The 19,361-nt window shown below is 44.7% G+C and overlaps 1 protein-coding gene across 5 annotated transcripts in view; it reads right to left on the bottom strand.

Annotated features, from left to right (window-relative positions):
- FYCO1 (FYVE and coiled-coil domain autophagy adaptor 1) overlaps positions 1-19,361 on the bottom strand; it is an 825,109-nt gene that overhangs the window by 692,283 nt on the left and 113,465 nt on the right. For all 5 annotated transcript variants that reach the window (XM_078688154.1, XM_078688155.1, XM_078688157.1 and 2 more), the window contains exon 4: positions 6,193-6,318. In XM_078688154.1, coding sequence (XP_078544280.1) covers positions 6,193-6,318 — 126 coding nt within the window. The remainder of the gene's footprint in view (positions 1-6,192; positions 6,319-19,361) is intronic.

Genomic DNA, 19,361 nt, shown 5'->3' with positions numbered 1-19,361 from the left:
ATTACCCGCCCTTTAGCCATGGCAGCCAGGCTGGTTGTGGAAGTTGTCATCTAACAAGTGGGCTGCTGTTCGTGAACCTGGGAAGACCGGTTTAGAGCACAAATAGTCCATCGTGTATTAAAAAACATCTGGCATTCCCAGGAGCCAAGAAAGGGCAGTTGTTCGTACATATTGTTCCCTCCCTGTTCCCACTGACTTGTCCACTCCCGGGTTTATATTAGCAGAAGTTTGGGAGTGCAAGACTTCACATAGGGTGGTGTCTAGCTTCATACGAACTGGAGCCACTATAAAGGATAAATTCTGGAAACATACTGGGGTACATAGGGCTCAATAATCTTCTTCACCAAGCTGCTGGGCATCAGGTTGCCAGGTGTCATTGAGTGACAGGCAAGGGCATTAAAGGGCGGTATTAGGTAACAAGGTCATTTGCTGGGATGCACGGGGGTCCCAGCGGATCCACTATAGGTGGGCTGCAGCTAAACATGAAACTGGGAATCTTGGATTCCGACACTATTGCTGGTTTAGGCATTGAGGGTCACAACTGAATAGCAGAAACTGTGCATCTGTGATTGGACAGCAGATAAGCAAGCCTGGTGAGCTGCGTAAGTTCTCACTCCATAAAAAGGGTGCAGTGTCTCCAATAGTGGGCACAATACATATATTCTTTCAAACCAGATTTGACACCATTACTGTGTTCGCCAGGGTTTAATATCAAAAAGGGTCTGTGCAATTGTCTGGTCAATGTGGCGAAGTAAGTGCACCCTACAACAGAGGGTAGGTACTTGCAACTCTACAGGCATGTGGTTCCACAGCTGGGTAACACAGGTGTAGAGCACGTGGGGTCACAGCTAGCTAAAACATTGAGTATTCCCATTTCCTAGAAAGGGCAGCATTGAAAACCCTTCCACTCATCAGTCTGTACCCTGGTACTGGGGATCATCCAAGTAAGGGCAAACTAGGGCTTAGTCACCCCCGAAAGGATAGGCACAAACTTGCAGAACTGGGGGTTTCTCATTGGGCACACTTCCTGTGCCTTGTGTATTCAGCCGGCTGTTTTATCTCTTCATAGAGAAGAGATATGTAGGGTACCTAGTTGCTCCCAGCCTGGCACAGTAAGGTGGGCGCAAACTGGGAGGTTACCCATTAATGTTGCAACTGCACACGGTGCTAGTAGTTAAGCGTAAGGGAAGTCCCCCCAGAAGGTGCCGAACAGCATAATTTCTGTAAGACAGGAGGGATTCATGGCAAGTACATGGGGACAAACTTGATTATTATCACTTATTCCTGGTTCATCAGATAGTTCATCCTGTCAGGTGTTTTTCAGGGACAAACTAGGGCATTAATGGAGCTGCATGAGGTAGCAAGGTAACGTGCTGTGAGGTAGGGTGGTCTCAGCAGACCCACAAAAGGGGGCTGCGACAATACTTGAAACTGGGAACCTTAGATTCTAACAGTATCATTGGTAATATACACATGATCCCCCTGGTCATGTGGGGTATGTATGTCCCACCCTGCATTTTAAGGTGACTGGAAGGTAAGCTGAATGCGGAATTTGTGGAGGGCAATCATTCCAGGGACAACAAAGTGAACTAGGTGAACTAGCTGGATTGAGCTCCAAGGATCACAGGATCGAGTTTTAGTTAAGCAAGCCATAGGGTCTGGTGTACATGTCTGGGCAACTGCGAAAAAGCAGGGGCACCCTGCTCCATGGACAGGTTTTGGGTTGCTTCAGTCAAGCACAATATTCGCTGCCCTGATAGCCCCAGTAGATTGGCTGGTTGTGGAAGCGGTCATCTAACAAGGGTGCTGCTGTCCCACAAATTGGAGAAAAGGATGTTAAAGCACTTAAAATACTGGAGGATTGCAACTACAGGTTGCAGGAGGTGGGAGCCTACATTAGCCTCAAGGGTAATATAACTATGGTAAGAGTAGAGTTCCCTCCTGGGAGGCCATCACATTCCTACAGGTTATGCGAGGCAGTTGTACTTCCCGGAGAAGGATAAATAGCTCCATGCGTTTTTCCCAGACGCAGTTTGTCTGGAGGGAGTACCCCAGAATCAGATGGAGCAGCTCCAAACAGATTATAGCAGAGAATGGCTGGGGGGAAGGTTTCCCTAACATCTTCGGGATCCACTTAGGAGGCAACAACCTCACTGCCATGGGTAGGGGGGCATTGTTGTAAGCAATGAAGGCTGACTTGGTGAGATCAGCAAATACATGGGTCAATGTGAGCTCTGGTGGTCTGAGATGATCCCCGCAGAGTGTGACACGGGGCTAAGTCAGAGGAAGCCTTTGAACATTCCCGAAAGAGTGAACAGTTCAAGGCGTAAGTTCGCAGATCAGAGGGGGGAGAGGGGGGACTTAGTCAATCCTGAATGTTGGGCACCATATTGCGGACAGTGCGCACTGTATTAAAGCAGGCAGGTTAACTACCTGGTTTGCCTAAGGGGTTTCACCACAGAGGGAGCTGAGCAGGCGAAATTCCCATAAGGAATAAGGGATGCTTGGCAAGTGCAGGGGGGCACCCTTGCTCATCGATTGCCCCAAGGAGGGGGTTCCCCCAATTTCTTAGTGATACACCTAGGGGGCAACAACCTCATGCCATGAGGAGGAGGTCACTCTTACAAGCCATGAAAGCTGACTTAGGGGAGATCAGCAAATACATGGGTCAATGTAATCTCTGGTGGTCTGAGATTATTCCCCGCAGAGTGTGGCACGGGGCTAAGTCAGAGGAGGCCTTTGAACAACCCTGAAAGAGTGAACAGTTCATGGCGTAAGTTTGCAGACCAGAGGAGTCTGGGTTTCATCAAACACGAGCTGATTCAGGCTAATGTTAAAGGCTACTTTGATAAAGATGGGGTTCATTGTCACCATTGGAAATGGATGTGTTAACTTGGCCTTGCAGGGGGCCATGGAAATGGGAAGTGGCAAGTGAGAAAACAGCTGTCTTGGTGGCACGGGCCATCCAGGCATACGCCTACTATTTAGTTGACAAGCATTGGGTGCATTTGTCACAGGTGGGCATGGACACCTTCCACTGATCATGCAGGAGGCCCTAGAAAGCAGGTTGCAGGTGGGAAATGAGCTGTTTTGGTGGGGGGCTCTGGTGGCAACGGGGGCTGCCTCCAGAGCTGTGGCAGAGTTACAGAGTGATCTGGAAGCAGACGGGTACAGTAAGGGTACCTCTGCGGCAGACTGGTACAGTAAGGGTACCTCTACGCGCCACAATACAGGTAGGCCTGGGCGGTAAATTCCATTCCGCTCGCGGAATTTGCGGAATTTGGGTAATTTCGCGTTCAGCGGGGAACGCGAAATTGCCCAAAATTCTACGTTCCGCAGCTTTGCAGAATTGTTTGCTTGTTCGCATTCCTAAAATGCGTGTTCGCAAGATATTTCCGCCCGAGCAAGCAAACAGTGATCCCAAACAGGAAAAAAGCACAGCGAACAAGCAATTCCGCGTGTTTCTGCATGTTCGTGTGTTCGCTGAGATTTCTTACTGTTTCGTGGAATTTTGCGTAGCGCGACTACGCAATTTCCACCCACCCCTAAATACAGGTGCCATAGCCAAAGACCTGGAGCCTCAGGGCAGATTCCTGGAAAAAATGCAACAGCTCCCCGTTAGTCCATCGGGCGGTTGGGGGCCTGACCAACCGGGGGTATTCCCTTGTACGCTTTGCCCTGAAAAGGGCGTGAGTAATAAGGGACCAATGTGTCACGTGATCCGGAGGAGGATCACCAAAAGGTGTAGCACTGACTAGGTGACCCACAGTGCTGGCTCATCAGGCGGGTGGGGGCAGCATAGGTTGGTGCAGCTGCCTGTCCTTGGATCGCCCGTAAGATAACCCACCATATTGCATACTTTTGTATGGAATAAACCTGCGCAATATTTTCCCATAACAAAAGTTGTCTTGTGTATTTAGTTATTCAAGCATGCTCAGACTGTGGGTGGGGGAAGTTGCCAATAATGGCACTAAGCACCCCAACCAGAAGGTTCGAGATAAAAATATAATAAAAAGAGGAGTTGGCCTAACGGCTAAGGCGGTCGACCTCAAATCTGGGGAACCGGGTTCGAGTCTCGGCAGGGACGCAAACATCCTGTGATTCTGGGCAAATCACTTAACTCCCCTGTGCCTAACAAAAATGAATGTGTCCTCATGTAACGCAACTGATGCTTGTGTAAAGCGCTTTGATACCGGAAACGTTCGGGTCAAGTTTGCGCCATATAAAACTCAGTGAAAAAATAAATAAATAAGCAAGGAAGCATCACCATCTTGGATAAGTATATTTGGGCCATGACTGGGAGCTGTAGAGATCGCCAGAAAGAGACACAAGATTTAAGGGATTGGATTGCCGCAACCAGGTTATCCTCACGAAGATCCTCCAGGTACCTTAAGGACGAGATGGACCCGGTTAGACCCGGAGAAAGGTCTAGTGGCTGTCAAGTGACCTGCGCTATCGGAAACAGGAAAGTTTTGCCTTATTGACAGTTAGGCCTGAAAGCGTTCTGAATTCCTCCAACTGCCAGATTGCTCCAGGGGCACCAGTAGGGCCATCAGACAGATACAGCAGGAGATCATCTACATAAAGAGAAATTATGAGTTCAAGGTCATCTAAGACTATGCCACTGCCTCTACCTTGAGGGTGACATAGTTCCACCAAAGGCTTGATGGTCAAGGCAAAGAGGAGAGGGGACAATGGGCAATCTTGTCACATGCCTCTGAAGATATTATATTGGCGGGAGATCGTATTGCGCATCTTGGCCCTTGCTGTCAGACTAGTGTACAGCAGTGTGACCCATTTGATTCGGTAAACAGCGGAACAACGCATGCCATAACAACGCGGTTGTCGCAACTACTGCATTGTTATTTTGCATACAGTTACAACACAAGTCAGAAAAACGACTTGCGTTAAGGGGGAAGAAGGTGTTGGATTTAAAATCCAACACTTTCCCTAGTGTCCACCCAGCCTGGAGTTGGAATAGCAAATTATACTATTCCAACATCCAGAGCCCCCTACAGTAAGTTGTTGTTCCCACTTGCATTGTAACGGTATTCGAAATAACAACACGGTTGTTGTAACAAATGCGTTGTTATGACAAGCGTTGTAAACACATGCGAAAAAAATGTATATATTCATTTGATCCAGACTCATTTGGTGCATGACCTCAATAAAAAAATCCAACCCAACCATGTTGAAGGCTTTTTCAAGGTCCGCTGACATGAGCATTGCTCCAGGCAGGCTCTGTGCAGTTGGGTTATAAAGGACATGATATAAACATCTGAGGTTAAGTGAAGGACTGCAAGCTAGGATAAAGCCAATTCGATCTCTGTGGACCAAGGCCGGCATGTGTGCTAGTGATCAAGAGGCCAGTACCTTACTAAGGATCTTGAAGTCCTTGTTGAGCATGGACAGGGGGCCTAAATGCGGGTGTGAGTGCATCTTGTACTTTAGGCTTAGGAAGAGGAACTACTGGCACATTTCTTGTGGATTCATGCAAGGCTCCCAAGCCCCCTGCACCCCAAAGGAGCCTTCCCCGGGGACCTGACAGTTCGCAGCTAAATAATCCTGAGGCTAAAGCCGACCCCAGGTGTTGGATGCTTTAGAGTTAATTACAGGCCAAAGCGGTATCAAGGAGCCACATGTCTGCCATATTTGCCTGACAAGCCACGCCTCCCACCTGTTCAGAGTCCTTCAGTGAAGCATAAACATTTTTTACTATACATAGTGATAACTATTGACCCTGTGAAAGCTTGTTATACATGGTAAGAAGATTCTGAGGTCAGTGGTAGCTAAAAGTAACTATCATCTAGAGGCTACGTTGTCTATTTGAAAATAAGTCTCTTGATTAAATCACTAAAACCAACGTTCACAACTGACACGAAACAGTATCTTTTGGGAAGTGAGATAAGGAACAGGCCAGGGTGCGAGGTTCTGCTCTCCAGATAAAAGCGGTCTAGCAAGAGCAGCTCTGAGCCACAAGGTGTGTGCTACTTGTTTCTGCCACTGCTTCTGCTTTCAGACATAAAAAAAGAACTATCCTGCCAGAAAGACATCCTAGCAAGAGAAAACCACAAACGTTAAGTGCAGTGTTATTGAATATTCGTTTTATCTGTTTATTTTAAGTACTATGTAGAACTGGTTACTGATATTAGATACACATGTTACTGCTCTTTATCACCATGATTACCTTACCTCAGAAATGGACTTGACAAAACGGATTCCATCATTAGCTCCTTTCTCTTTGGCCAGGCAGTCGCAGAAGTAATCCCAATAGTCTTTTCTGTTTCCGAGGAGGGTGAGCTTTTCTTTCTGGTCAAACTTGAAAACATCAGATAACAAAAATGAACAGTATAAGCCACAGCTAAATTACTTTCAGAATCGCATTAATGGAAATATTTACATAATCAATTTCATTATCTAAATGTTCCTTGAGAAAATGAAGATTGAAAAATATCATACTCTTATAACATCTACTATAAAACATAGGAAGCAGGCGTTTGGCTTTTCAATGCAGTAAATGTAATTTCCGATTAGCATGGTTTTGAAAATTACATTAAGATAAACGTTATTTTCCCCATAATGGCGGAGGGTTCCTCAATTACATACACCTTTACCTATTGAGCCGGCCTATTGGAGAGCAATCAACAGTATAATCTTTGCCTGGACTGCACAACAGGCCCCACAATGGGATCAGTGGCGGCAGGACTTGGGCTGGTGTCAAAGGGCGGAGGAGACGATCTATAAGGCCAGGGGGTGTGTGAAGAAATGGAGAAGGATCTGGGGTCCCTGGCGGAAAAGCCGAGCAATGGGGGGTGGGGGGGAGGCGGGGGGGGGGCGGAGCGGGTGAGGGGTGAAATGAGTGGTGGGGTCCTGCCACAGTACGATCTTCCCCTGAAGGTATAATGAATTACCAATTTGTTCATGCTAACTGACCACTGCTATGTATTTTGTGAGTTGAATGTACAATGAATTGCCAATTATTCTAAGCTAATTGAACACTGCTATGTATTTTGCGAGTCTGTGAGCCAAGTTAAAATAAAGAATTCCCCCCCCAAAAAAATGCGTCCAGAATTACAAAAACTGAATATTTAGAGGCTCCTTGAGCAAATCTTTTAATGAGAAGGTTGACCACACAGGTGCCTGACACAGGAGTTTAAATCTGTAAGCAGGATAACTGTACCATATTACAGCCATTCCATAGAATATAAAGTGATCGAATATGGAAAGAGTAACTTGCCTGATTTCCAGAAGGAACCACATATGACTAAACAGCATTTATTTTATTTATTTATTTAAGCAACTTGTAGAGTGCTCAAATACCCTTGGGTGTCTAGGCACTGCTAATAGTTTACTTGTGTGTCTTTAGAAGCTATTTCAGCAAAACCCGACCCACACTGGACCAGGTGAGGTATTAATTTAGTTCATTATTTATGAATTCTTTTGTTGCCTAAAAGCCTAAGTCTCTTCCAAATAGTAATCTATTTTTTTCAGTTTAATTCCTATATTTTTCCTTCTGTGGCTCCTACACAAATGTGTTTCTACATTAATCATATGACATTTATGCCACCATTTTGTTTTCCTACTTATGCATGCATAAAGGCTCAGAGAGCCAAGAAGCGCAGAATCTGAAGCAGATATATTAGCCAGCCACCATATTCCAAGTTTAGCTTTGAGTAGTGTGAAAAGCTGGCTCAGTATATGATGTATACTTAGTACCATATACTGGGGACTTTTAAGGGTACCAAACGACAATTGTCAAAAAAGCTCCCCTGGGAAATGAATATAGCAGCTCAATCTTCCAAACACACTCATCGTTATACCAACTATATCTGACCCACTCACAGAGTTACACACTATGAACCAGAAAAACAAAACAGTGCAGAGACAGAATTAAAAAATATATAAAAACTTACTATTTATTAGTAATATTACGGAGTGATATCCTCCTCCGGAGGATATCACCTAGTGTAGGATTTCAGCTTTTATTTTCCACTACATTAAAAGCACCTCCCTCCCTAAAGCGCCTTGAGACCCTCTGGGTGAGTAGTGCGCTATACAAATTTTGGAACTTGAACTATTACGATCGAAGCGAGACTCCGATAGTGAGAGATTCTGGTCCTGCATCTACAATTTACAATATACGCAGCGATACAGATTTACAAATACCCACATCGGGGCTTTCGCCTTCGGTTTCCGTAAGATTGTCCTGCCCTTCTACCTTTGCGCTTAATGGATGCAAATAGAAAGCAGCTGTGTGCTTGTCAAGTAAACTGAAGATGATGCCACAGCACTAGGTTCGAAAATGTATTTAAGTCTTGGATGAGAAGATCTTTGGCAGGCCAATACTATTACAGGATATTGTTTTAAACTAAGGAATAACTTAAAGAGTACCTACTAACATATGAGGTTTGATTATAGAAAGTGGGAAGATTGTATTTTTGTCCTGATGAAGGTGGGCAGCTATTCAAATTGGACCCACCGAAACTCGTTGATGCTTTGATTCTGGGAAAACACCACGGATATAAGACATTTGTGAACAACAGCTTTTTGATTATCTAGCTAGAATTAAATTCTGCCTGAAGTGTTGGGCATATAATTTACCTATTTCCAGGTTCCGATACCGTGGTGCTCCCTGACATGAAATTATTTTTCTTTCTGTGTTTTGTCACACAAGTTTACTCTTGATGTTTTTATTTGTATTGTACAATGAATTTTTAACTACATAGCTGTGCTTGTTATAATATTACTAATAAATAGTAAGTTTTTGTATATTTTTTAATTCTGTCTCTGCACTGTTTTGTTTTTCTGGTTCATAGTGTGTAAGTCTGTGAGTGGGTCAGATATATTTGGTATAACGGTGAGTGTGTTCGGAAGATTGAGCTGCTATATTCATTTCCCAGGGGAGCTTTTTTTGACAATTGTCGTTTGGTACCCTACCCCTGTGGTTTAACCCCTTCGGTACTGATGACGGCTCCCGGTCGTCATCAGTTACGGTGGGCGTGTGCTGATGACGGCCGGGAGCCGTCATGACCACGCCCACGATCGGAATGTGCCGCACAGGTGCAGAATTCCAGCTGCAGCCAGGGGTTTAATTGGGTCCCTCTCTCTTTTTCCCAAAAACTTTTAAGGGTACACCAATCTCCAATCTGGGATGTACCTAAACACTTACCATACCAATTTAGGGGAAAAAGCAGTAAGACTGGGGTCCTGATTAACAGGATCCCAGTCAGACTAGTCAGAAACAGCATGGCACCAGGCAAAAAGTGGTGGTAACCATAAAAGCAGATCCTACTTTCCTACACCCCCTCCCCCCCCCCCCAGCGTAAGGAAACAAGACTAACCTTGCACAGTCAAGTCTTCATTTTCTAAGTGGGAATATCTGGAGAGTCCATCTGCATTGGCATGGTTACTAATAGGTATATGTTCCACTGTAAAGTCCATCCCCTGTAGGGAAATGGACCACCTCAAAAGTTTGGGGTTTTCACCCTTCATCTGTTTAAGGCATAAGAGGGCTTGTGGTCTGTTTGAACAATTAAGTGAGTGCCAAACAGGTGTGACCGCAGCTTCTTCAAGGCCCAGACCACAGCAAAGTCTTCCTTCTCAATGGCTGACCAATGTTTCTTCCTGGGGGTCAACCTTCAGCCAATAAAAGCTACTGGTTGATCCTGGCCCACTGCATTAAGTTGTGATAACACAGTCCATACCCCTATCTCAGTTGCATCTGTCTGGACAATAAAAGTTTTGGAGTAGTCAGGACTTTGCATGATGGGAGCAGTGCACACGACCTCTATGGGGTTCCTAGATACTCAAATCAACAAAGAGAGAGTAAGGGTATTCAGTGGGTTCCTACTCCTTGGTCCCCTAGAATTAAATGATCACAAAACAAAAGAAAGGAGTATCCCCAGGACATAAAGTCCTAGTAATATAACACGGAGATAGAGAAGTGTGGAAAGAAAGAGTTCTTTCTTTTTTAAGAAACCCCTCACTCACCGACCCCATGCTTCATCATCGGGGTCCACCCGAGTGACCGAATGCCACTCAGGTGTGCTGCGACGCCTGCAACTGCAGCGGAGCTGTTTTTTTTGTTTTTTTGTGGGTGTGTGGTGAAGTTGTGAAGTTAAAAAGTGTACTACAAGTACTCCCGAAAGTACACGGTCTAGCACATAGGCGGGTCAGGGAAGGGTGCACCTTAGCGAGTGCAGACCTCCGGGCTCACCCCTCTTGGTCCTGAAGAAAACCTAACAATCATACACGGTTGAAACATGTTGACCATATTTGTGTGCACATTTTGATACTACCTGGTCAATTAAACCAACAGAAGTATCTGACTTGTTTTTAGTAGTGTTATACTGACTCCAGAATAAAGTCTATAGGGAGTACTAGTAGTACACGTTTTAACTTTGATAAAGCATGTCACCGACCAGGTCGGTGAGTGAAGGGTTTCTTAAAAAAGAAAGATCTCTTTCTTTCCACACTTCTCTATCTCTGTATTAGATTACTAGGACTTTATGTCCTGGGGATACTCCTTTCTTTTGTTTTGTGATGAATCCTAGATACTCAGCTGGGGTGGTTCCTTGGGTCCCCGACACTTCTACATCCTCTGGGTACATCCTTGACTCTGTTGTGGTTCGCATACTACTATTTTAGCATATGGTTTGGTCTCCCCCTGGGAGCCACTGTGTATTCTGTGCTACTTACCTGTTTCTATTGCAAATTTATTGTGTGTATTGTGTATATCTCTGGGTAGGAGATAGCTGTATGTGTTAGTGAGTGTCTTATACTAAATACATAGTTTTATAAATGCACTGTGTGGTCCTTTTTCCCTTAATCTGTAACTATAAAATTGTATTCTGGTAAAACAAGATGCTTCACACTCCTTCCAGGACTAAGCCTAAAGGCTGCTCTCCACAGCTACCACTTAGAGAGCTTTCTAAGGTTGTCTAAGACAACTAAAATCACCAAAAAAGTTGTCTGGATCAGTGCAAGGTGTCCACTTACATAAGTGCACATCATATATCGAGTCAGATCCTCACAAGTACCCACTTTCTTGCCTGTGCACCATCCTTGATGGTTATCTGTTCAAAACAGTGGTCCGTGAGTGAAATATTTTTGAATAAGCTGCATATTACTGCTCAAAAGTGGCCACTCTGCTGCTCTATTTAGAATAGGCAACAATGAAGACAGGATAGACCACTACGTGACACCAGCATTTTTTTATCTTCTGAGAAATATGAAATCTAAGGCACAAACTGGTGCAAGTACATGTACAAAACATTTGGATTATTGTCAGTAGTAGGATCACCCAAAAGTCACCTTTCCAGCACACTGATTAATATCCATCTAGACTATGGGCATGGCCAGCAATTTGTGCAGTAGAGAGCAACCCTGTGCCCCCCGATTCAATGTTTCAAAGAAACCGAGAGGGTTTGGACTACATCCCTTGCCTTGAGGGCTATGCCACTTTCCATAGGTTTCAGAAGGGAAAATAACAATTCAGAATGGAATTCACTCCGAAATCCTACGGGTAAATTTGGAGGATCTAGATATCTAACACCATATATCAAAATCTTTTTGAGGTGGGGAGAAGATTGTATAAGAAGTGGGATATTTCTTTTTTTAATGCCTCACAAAATACTTAAATTCGTGACCTGAAGATGCAAACAAGAAAGCGGCATGTCTCTATTATGTACAACAATCAGAAACAAATGAAACTCTAAGCGATGTGTTTGTGCTGCATCAAAGCTGGAGCACAATAAACATCCTGGGAGCCCGGTTTGCACCGGTCTTCCCCTAAAGTGTCTGGTCACAGCTCTGTATTTCCCTGCATCATGAGACTAGAACCAGGTGCCAGACCCCATGTATTTACACGGAAGCTCTGGAGCCCACAACTCTGAGGGGCAAAATAGAGTGCTACATGCAGGGTTTTAATGTAAAAGAAGCAGTGACACGAATTGGAGTACCTTCTTGTACAAGTGGTACACATGATCCTTCAACGCTCCTTTTCCCTGGCTCCCAATTTCAAGCAACATCCCATCCAAAATCCCTCCTTATGCAATAGCCAAAGAAAAATTCTTTAATCAACATAGTGTCCCTTTAATGTCTATCACACAATCTATCAAATTTTGTATTCTTTAACCCAGCCCTTCTTGAGGGCATGCCTGATGCCCTTTCTCTACCTGAAACCCAACTTTGGTAAACTGGAGGAGAAGATCCATTAGACTTATTAAACATGAAAAAAACACATGTTCCCTTGCCACACAACTTGCTCACCCCCCCACATCCCAATTTAAAAGGACAATTACAAAGTACTGCACCTTGGACACCCAGTAGTGGCTCCAGAATGCACTGCATCCCTTCATAATGTGATGTTGGTTACAATGAATAACATAATCCCACACATTCACCCTAAACTTTTTCACTCTATGATGATTATGATGAATCGCTTCATTGCATTCCTGTTTCCTCTCACCTGCTTCTTTAATTGCATTATGGTCAACATTTCCATGCCAAACCTGAAGACAGCCCTATGGCACGGTGCTCTCAAAAGAACATCATGCAATTTTTAATTTGAAGGAGGCCAAAAAAACATAACTAGTGTTCCATATCACAACAGATCATTTCCATACCTAATGAATCACAAAATACAACTGATATTTCAACGTTAAGAACTCTTTTCGTTTCTACAAGGGATGAATCCCTTACTAAAAGTAAATCATTTTCTCAAATGTAATAAACCTTAAAGTGCCTTTCTGTGCCACGGTACATCTATAAATAACCAGCATAACCAATATAAAATACTTCAATTACATTTCTTAACTGGTCAAGTGCAAACTAAGGGAATTATCTTCGTTTTATCCATTGGTATTAAGGACTGAATTGATTAGATCCAAAAACATACATCATTTGATTTTAACCATTTGCCAGCAGAATTTTGTGATAAAGAGGTTTGCATATCTTCTGAAAGTTTTCAGCCAGTCCTACTCCATTTTCATGTTTTACTCTGTTTGCAGTGTTACTAGGACGTGATGCATTTCCCTAAGGATGGTTACCATAACTGTACTGGCACTGATAAAGAACACCGAACTTAAATGGGAAAGACTTGCTCCCAGAATGGTTCTAAAATGTAAGCATCCACAAAACATATACGGTATGTTCCTGGGCCACATTGATGGGAGTTAAGGAGATCTTCCTGTATAACTTTAGCAGTTCATTTAGTATGTTTAGTTCCTCCTCTATTGGCTTAGATAGGGACTTGTTTGCACATATAAAAGTGCACAAAGGCATTCTTCAATATTACACATACCTTTTCTCCCAAGTACTATTTCATAAATTGATCTATCCACTCCTTCGAATGCAGACTGAAAATCTTGTCTTCTAATAGATTTTCTTATGAATACACTAGTCTCGCTTGAATTATAAATCAATGGGTGACATAAGTGAACCCCTTCAGATCAGAAAGATACCCTCTCAATACACTACCCGAGCCATAATATTCATATATAAATAAAAAAAATCTGCAATGTAAAATATTCACATATTGTTCTAAAGAATTCCGAGAAAAACATAATGACCCTTTTGCTATTCAGAAGTGTGTTGGACCACGGAAACGATGCTTCTCCCACTTCGCCTTTTAACTGTAACACAACATTCTGCTGCACTCCACATAAATACTCATATGTGCGCTCTCCTCTCCCTTTCTTGCAAAATGAGTGAACAAAACCTCTTTTTTTCGTGAACAATACACTTCATTGCCGGCAACACATAATGCAGTATTTCCCATATCACCATAGCTTTCAGCATTTCATCTTTCATTTAACGCATTCTTAGTTCAAAATCAGTTATGGGCTGTTAATGTGGAGAAGGGTATTTGCTAAGATCGTTACAACTGCCCTATTATGATTTGGCGAGGTAGAAATTAAGCACAAAACGTGATGGTACAATTTGCGCACCTGATTCTTTCACGTAAACTGCATCCAGATCCTGTGAGAGATTGGGTTGTTAGCTGAACTGGGAGTGACCCCTGTTCAAGCAACATCCACAATCACCAACAGGCTGAACACCAAAAGTCACAGATCAAAGCGCTAATCGCGGACATCTAGTCATGCGAGACTGGGTCGAATACAAAAAGTGGATTGGGTCCCATCAGCGCTTACCTTCGGACCTAGAAGAAATTTTGAAATAAAAGTCCTTTAGAAGGTAAAGTTTAGAGGGCAATGCTGCAGGCAGTATCGAAGGAAAAAGTGTTGTGGTCGGTTAGCTGCTGGACGCAGCCGGTGAGAAATGTTATATTCGGGCATAGTCACTTTTTTGGAAGTTGAAACTCTCAAGCGGGTCAAAGCTGGAGGCTGCAGCCAGCAAGAGTTTTATGAGGCTGGATACCCCTTTGTTGAAGGACTGCTGAACAGTGTTTGCTGCTGTGGAGAAGAATGTAGCGGGAGCTGATGCAAAGTCAAGACGACTGGCGATGCATACTGGGCAGATAGACAATCACATTGATCCCAATTTCCTCGTGGTTCTAATAGCAGTTTTTAGTCAAAAGCTAACTACGTCCCAAGTTTTGGATTTAGCTATCTGGGCACCTTTAGCACCACCAAGGGTCCAGACCTTGAGGGGCACCACTTGGGGAAGGTTAGGACTCACTCAAGCTGGGTCCAGGTGTGGGTTCAAGATGGTTGGAGCCTTTTCTGTCCTTGAGGCTCTATTTGAGGCCAGCCAGCCAGTCCGTTGAGTCACTCTTGTCGTCCTGGGTTCAAGTGATGAAACAGGGCTCAATCAGGAAAGCAGGCTTCTGAGGGCTCAAGGCACACTACAGTCAGCAAAGCAGTCCTTCCAGGTGCAGCAACGTAGTCTTCTGAATTACACAGCAGGCAGTCCTCTGACACACAGGTCAAGAAAGTGAACTGAAGAGTGAGTCTGAGGGTCCTATATTTATCAGAAAAGGCCACCTCACATTGGGTGGATGTGTATCCAGATGTCAATGGAATACAACATCTTTGTTAAAATACCCCTCACACACCAAAAGGGCCCTTGGTGTCATGCTTCATCATCGGGGTCTTCCCGTCCCGCTGCGGGGCGGGGCAGTGTTGCGACAAGCGGATACGCTGGAGCACCTTTTCGATGGAGGTGCTATGTGTTAGGAGTGAGTGTCCTGACACCAAGGGCCCTTTTGGTGTGTGAGGGGTATTTTAACAAACATGTTGTATTCCATTGACATCTGGATACACATCCACCCAATGTGAGGTGGCCTTTTCTGATTAACCTATAACCCTGATAAGAGGAGGACGTGCCCACCTCGGTGCCCACCGGCACCACCTCTTCACTCCCCCCTTTTGATTTCCTTGGTCCTATATTTATGCCTGGTGCATACTTTAAAGTCTAAGAAGTTTCTAGAGAATTCCCTTTGATCTGCTTGAAGTTTCCTGCTTCCCCTGCCCTGACTCTAAGCTGCATCATGAACAACACAAAGGTGACAAGTACTTTGTGCGAAGGCAGAGCCCAGCCTATTGAATTACAAGCGGGGAAGTGCCCAGCTCCACCCACCCATCCTGCAAGTTGATGGCCCATCCAGGCAAGCCTAATCCCCCTATTGTGTGACTGTCTGGGAGGAATAAACAAAGTCCCAGTGCCATCTACACGCAGTCATGTGACCCAGGAACAGGCTGCATGTACCACATAGTTAGGGCAGGGAAATGCCAACTTTCTAAAAGTGGCACTTTCAAAATTGTAACTTAAACTCCTTTAAAGAGGATTTTTAATTACAATTTCTCAGACAACAAACAAAAAATGCTTACCTGTTCCCAATCAAAAGTTAGCACTTAATCAATGAAATAAGGTAGCCTGATGTTATCCTATGGGAGAGGTAGGCCTCACAGTAATGAAAAACTAATTTAGGGGTTTTCACTACGAGGACATGTAAAACATAAAAGTGCAAGTCCAACCTTTTAATTGCAATGCACCCCTGCCATATTTGGCTAAATAGGGCCCACCTTAGGGAGGACTGATAGGCAATAAAAGGGGAGTTTAAGGCTTGGCAATGGGGTTATATTGCCAAGTCGAATTGGCAGCTTAAATCTGCATGCAAGCTACAAAGACAGGCCTGGAACATGTGTTCAGGGGCTACTTAAGTGGGTGGCACAATAAGTTCTGCAAGCCCACTAGAAGCCTTTAATTTACAGGTCCTAGGTGTATGGTATGCAACTCTACAACTGACTTATAAGTACATTAAATATACCAATCAGGTGTAAGTAAATTTTACCATATTTAAAAGAGAGAGCGCAAGCAAGCACTTTAGCAGTGGTAAAGTGCACAGGGACCTAGAGCCAACAAAAACAAATTTCAGCGCCTTGTGACCTTGGAAGAGAGGGCCAAGTCCAAAAGATCCTCATTATGTCTTGTTCATGTTCTTTCTCTTGCACACTCTTTTGTATATTACACACATGCTAATATTTTTCCTACCTTGTATGAAAGCCCTATCCATCCACCTCTTCAGCTAGTTCTTTGTATGAGTGTACATGTTACCAGCAAATTTGCAAGTAATGTCAACACCCCCATGGATTCCAATGTATGACAAACGTTCTTACCTGCCACTTTCACTTTAGCAAAAATCTATTGTTTTTCTAGAATCACATTTGCTTCCTACTCACAATGAACATCACAGATCTTAAAGGAGATATTCATACATATACCTCATATCACCTTCTGCATACCACACCACTACCAAATCGTCATAAACCAATCTACCTTCGCAGCCCAGGTTGAGACAGAAAACACCCGTCCTAGAACAGACAGACGCGGCGATTGAGGCTGCTGATGTGTTTTGCTCCAGTTTATTTTAATTTCTCCTGAAACGCTGATGCTGATAGCCGATTACTAGTCTATTAGCTTAAATTTTAATAACGATTCCCGCATTTATTGAAAGTGTGTGTTTTTTTAACCTTCTTTGTGAATAATTTTCTGTGAGTGACTCTCACCTGAATATTTCCGCTCCAGGCCCCGTTCCGCCCCGGCTGAGTGCTGTTTGTGCGGAGGGCCGAACAGCTAAGCGCCATTCTCTGCCTTCTCTTCACCACTTCCGCCCTGCCTTACCCAGCGCAGGTTAGCGGTCTAGTGGCCATTGATGCAGGATGTATATGTAGCGCGCAAATGCGGCTTGCCAGTTGACAGACGCGGCGATTGAGGCTGCTGATGTGTTTTGCTCCAGTTTATTTTAATTTCTCCTGAAACGCTGATGCTGATAGCCGATTACTAGTCTATTAGCTTAAATTTTAATAACGATTCCCGCATTTATTGAAAGTGTGTGTTTTTTTAACCTTCTTTGTGAATAATTTTCTGTGAGTGACTCTCACCTGAATATTTCCGCTCCAGGCCCCGTTCCGCCCCGGCTGAGTGCCGTTTGTGCGGAGGGCCGAACAGCTGAGCGCCATTCTCTGCCTTCTCTTCACCACTTCCGCCCTGCCTTACCCAGCGCAGGTTAGCGGTCTAGTGGCCATTGATGCAGGATGTATATGTAGCGCGCAAATGCGGCTTGCCAGTTGACAGACGCGGCGATTGAGGCTGCTGATGTGTTTTGCTCCAGTTTATTTTAATTTCTCCTGAAACGCTGATGCTGATAGCCGATTACTAGTCTATTAGCTTAAATTTTAATAACGATTCCCGCATTTATTGAAAGTGTGTGTTTTTTTTAACCTTCTTTGTGAATAATTATCTGTGAGTGACTCTCACCTGAATATTTCCGCTCCAGGCCCCGTTCCGCCCCGGCTGAGTGCCGTTTGTGCGGAGGGCCGAAAAGCTGAGCGCCATTCTCTGCCTTCTCTTCACCACTTCCGCCCTGCCTTACCCAGCGCAGGTTAGCGGTCTAGTGGTTTAATCCAGCCCCCATAAAAGATGATATGGCGCAAGCGCAGCGGACGAGCGCAGCGGGCGCGCCGACTTCGCGCCCGTCCGCGTCCCGCGGCCCTGCACCCTGGTCAAACTTTTACATACTCATCGTCCGAGTTACGCACTCTGCAACATGTAGTCCCTCTTCCGCCCGACGCCATCAGGAGGGCCCAGGAGTGTGGTATCTCGACTCTTCCATGCACGGTAACTCCTCCTCTGCCTGAACTTGTACCTACCCCTGGTCCCCGGTACCCTACTCTCCCCAAACCTGAGACCCACGCCCTAACCATCTTATACCTCAATACACGTTCCATGGTAAAACACCAATTGGAAATCTACCGCTTACTCGACGATACTAATGTTGATATTCTTTTTCTGTCCGAAACCTGGCTGACGGACGACTCTGTACCTGATATCCTGGCCGCTACTCCCAACGGCTACTATATCTTACAAGTCAACCGTCCTGGTGGACAAGTTGGGGGCGGAGTTGCTGCTATCATCCGCAAAGAACATGTCTTTTCCATCTTAGACTGCACTCCTATCCCCCATACTCAATCTCTTGTTATCCAACTTCGTTCTGCCAGGATTTCTCTCATTTGTGTCCTTATGTATAGACCTCCTATCTATATGCCTTCCTTTTCGCAATTAGTTGGGGACTTTGTCTCCCAGCTTCTCATTAATCACGCCAAAGTCATCATCTTGGGTGACTTCAACTACTGGCCTACTGACCCCCGAGAAAGTCGATTGTCTGAGCAGTTCTCAGAAACTCTCACCAGCATGAACTGCCAGCAATTGATCTCTACACCTACCCATTGTAAGGGCCACATACTCGATCAGGTCTGGACGGCTAATTTAGACACTTCGCCTCCTCTGATCACCCCCTGCTCATGGTCAGACCACTACTTCATCTCCTTTTCAGTCGACCTATCCAGCTCCCATCGCCCTCCGCCCCCCACTCATACCACTGCTCGTAATTGGAAGAATGTCAATATGTCTGAACTGCATTCCCTCCTGGCAGTATCAGTTCCCTTAACTCTTGGGTCAGCCTCCGACCAAGCCGCCACTCTGGAGCACTGGCTGATGGCAGCGGCCGACGCTGTAGCCCCTCTTAAGACTTTAAAAGCCTCGCGTCCCCACGACGCCCAGCGTTGGTTTACCGATCAGCTAAAACTCGACAAACTGGCCCTCCGCCAAGCCGAACGCCGTTGGCGCCATAAGTATGATCCCCTACTTAAAATAAAATTCACGACCTTACTAAATATATACAAATCTTCCATTTTAGAGGCAAAAACGTCTTACTTCTCCCATAAAATCTTCGAGTCAGCCTCCAAAGCCAAAGACATCTTTTTGATTGTCAACGAGCTCTCCCTTCCTGACCGTATTACTCTCCCCCCTATGCCCACCCAGGCCCTATGTGACGAGCTCAACTCCTTTTTTCAGGACAAAATCTCCACAATTAAAAATAACATCACCCCTCCCTCTCC

This window comes from Lissotriton helveticus, chromosome 4_1 (assembly GCF_964261635.1).
Source record: "Lissotriton helveticus chromosome 4_1, aLisHel1.1, whole genome shotgun sequence".
NCBI lineage: Eukaryota > Metazoa > Chordata > Amphibia > Caudata > Salamandridae > Lissotriton > Lissotriton helveticus.
Note: the sequence above shows the minus strand (reverse complement) of the source record. Positions and strands in the feature narration are given on the sequence as shown.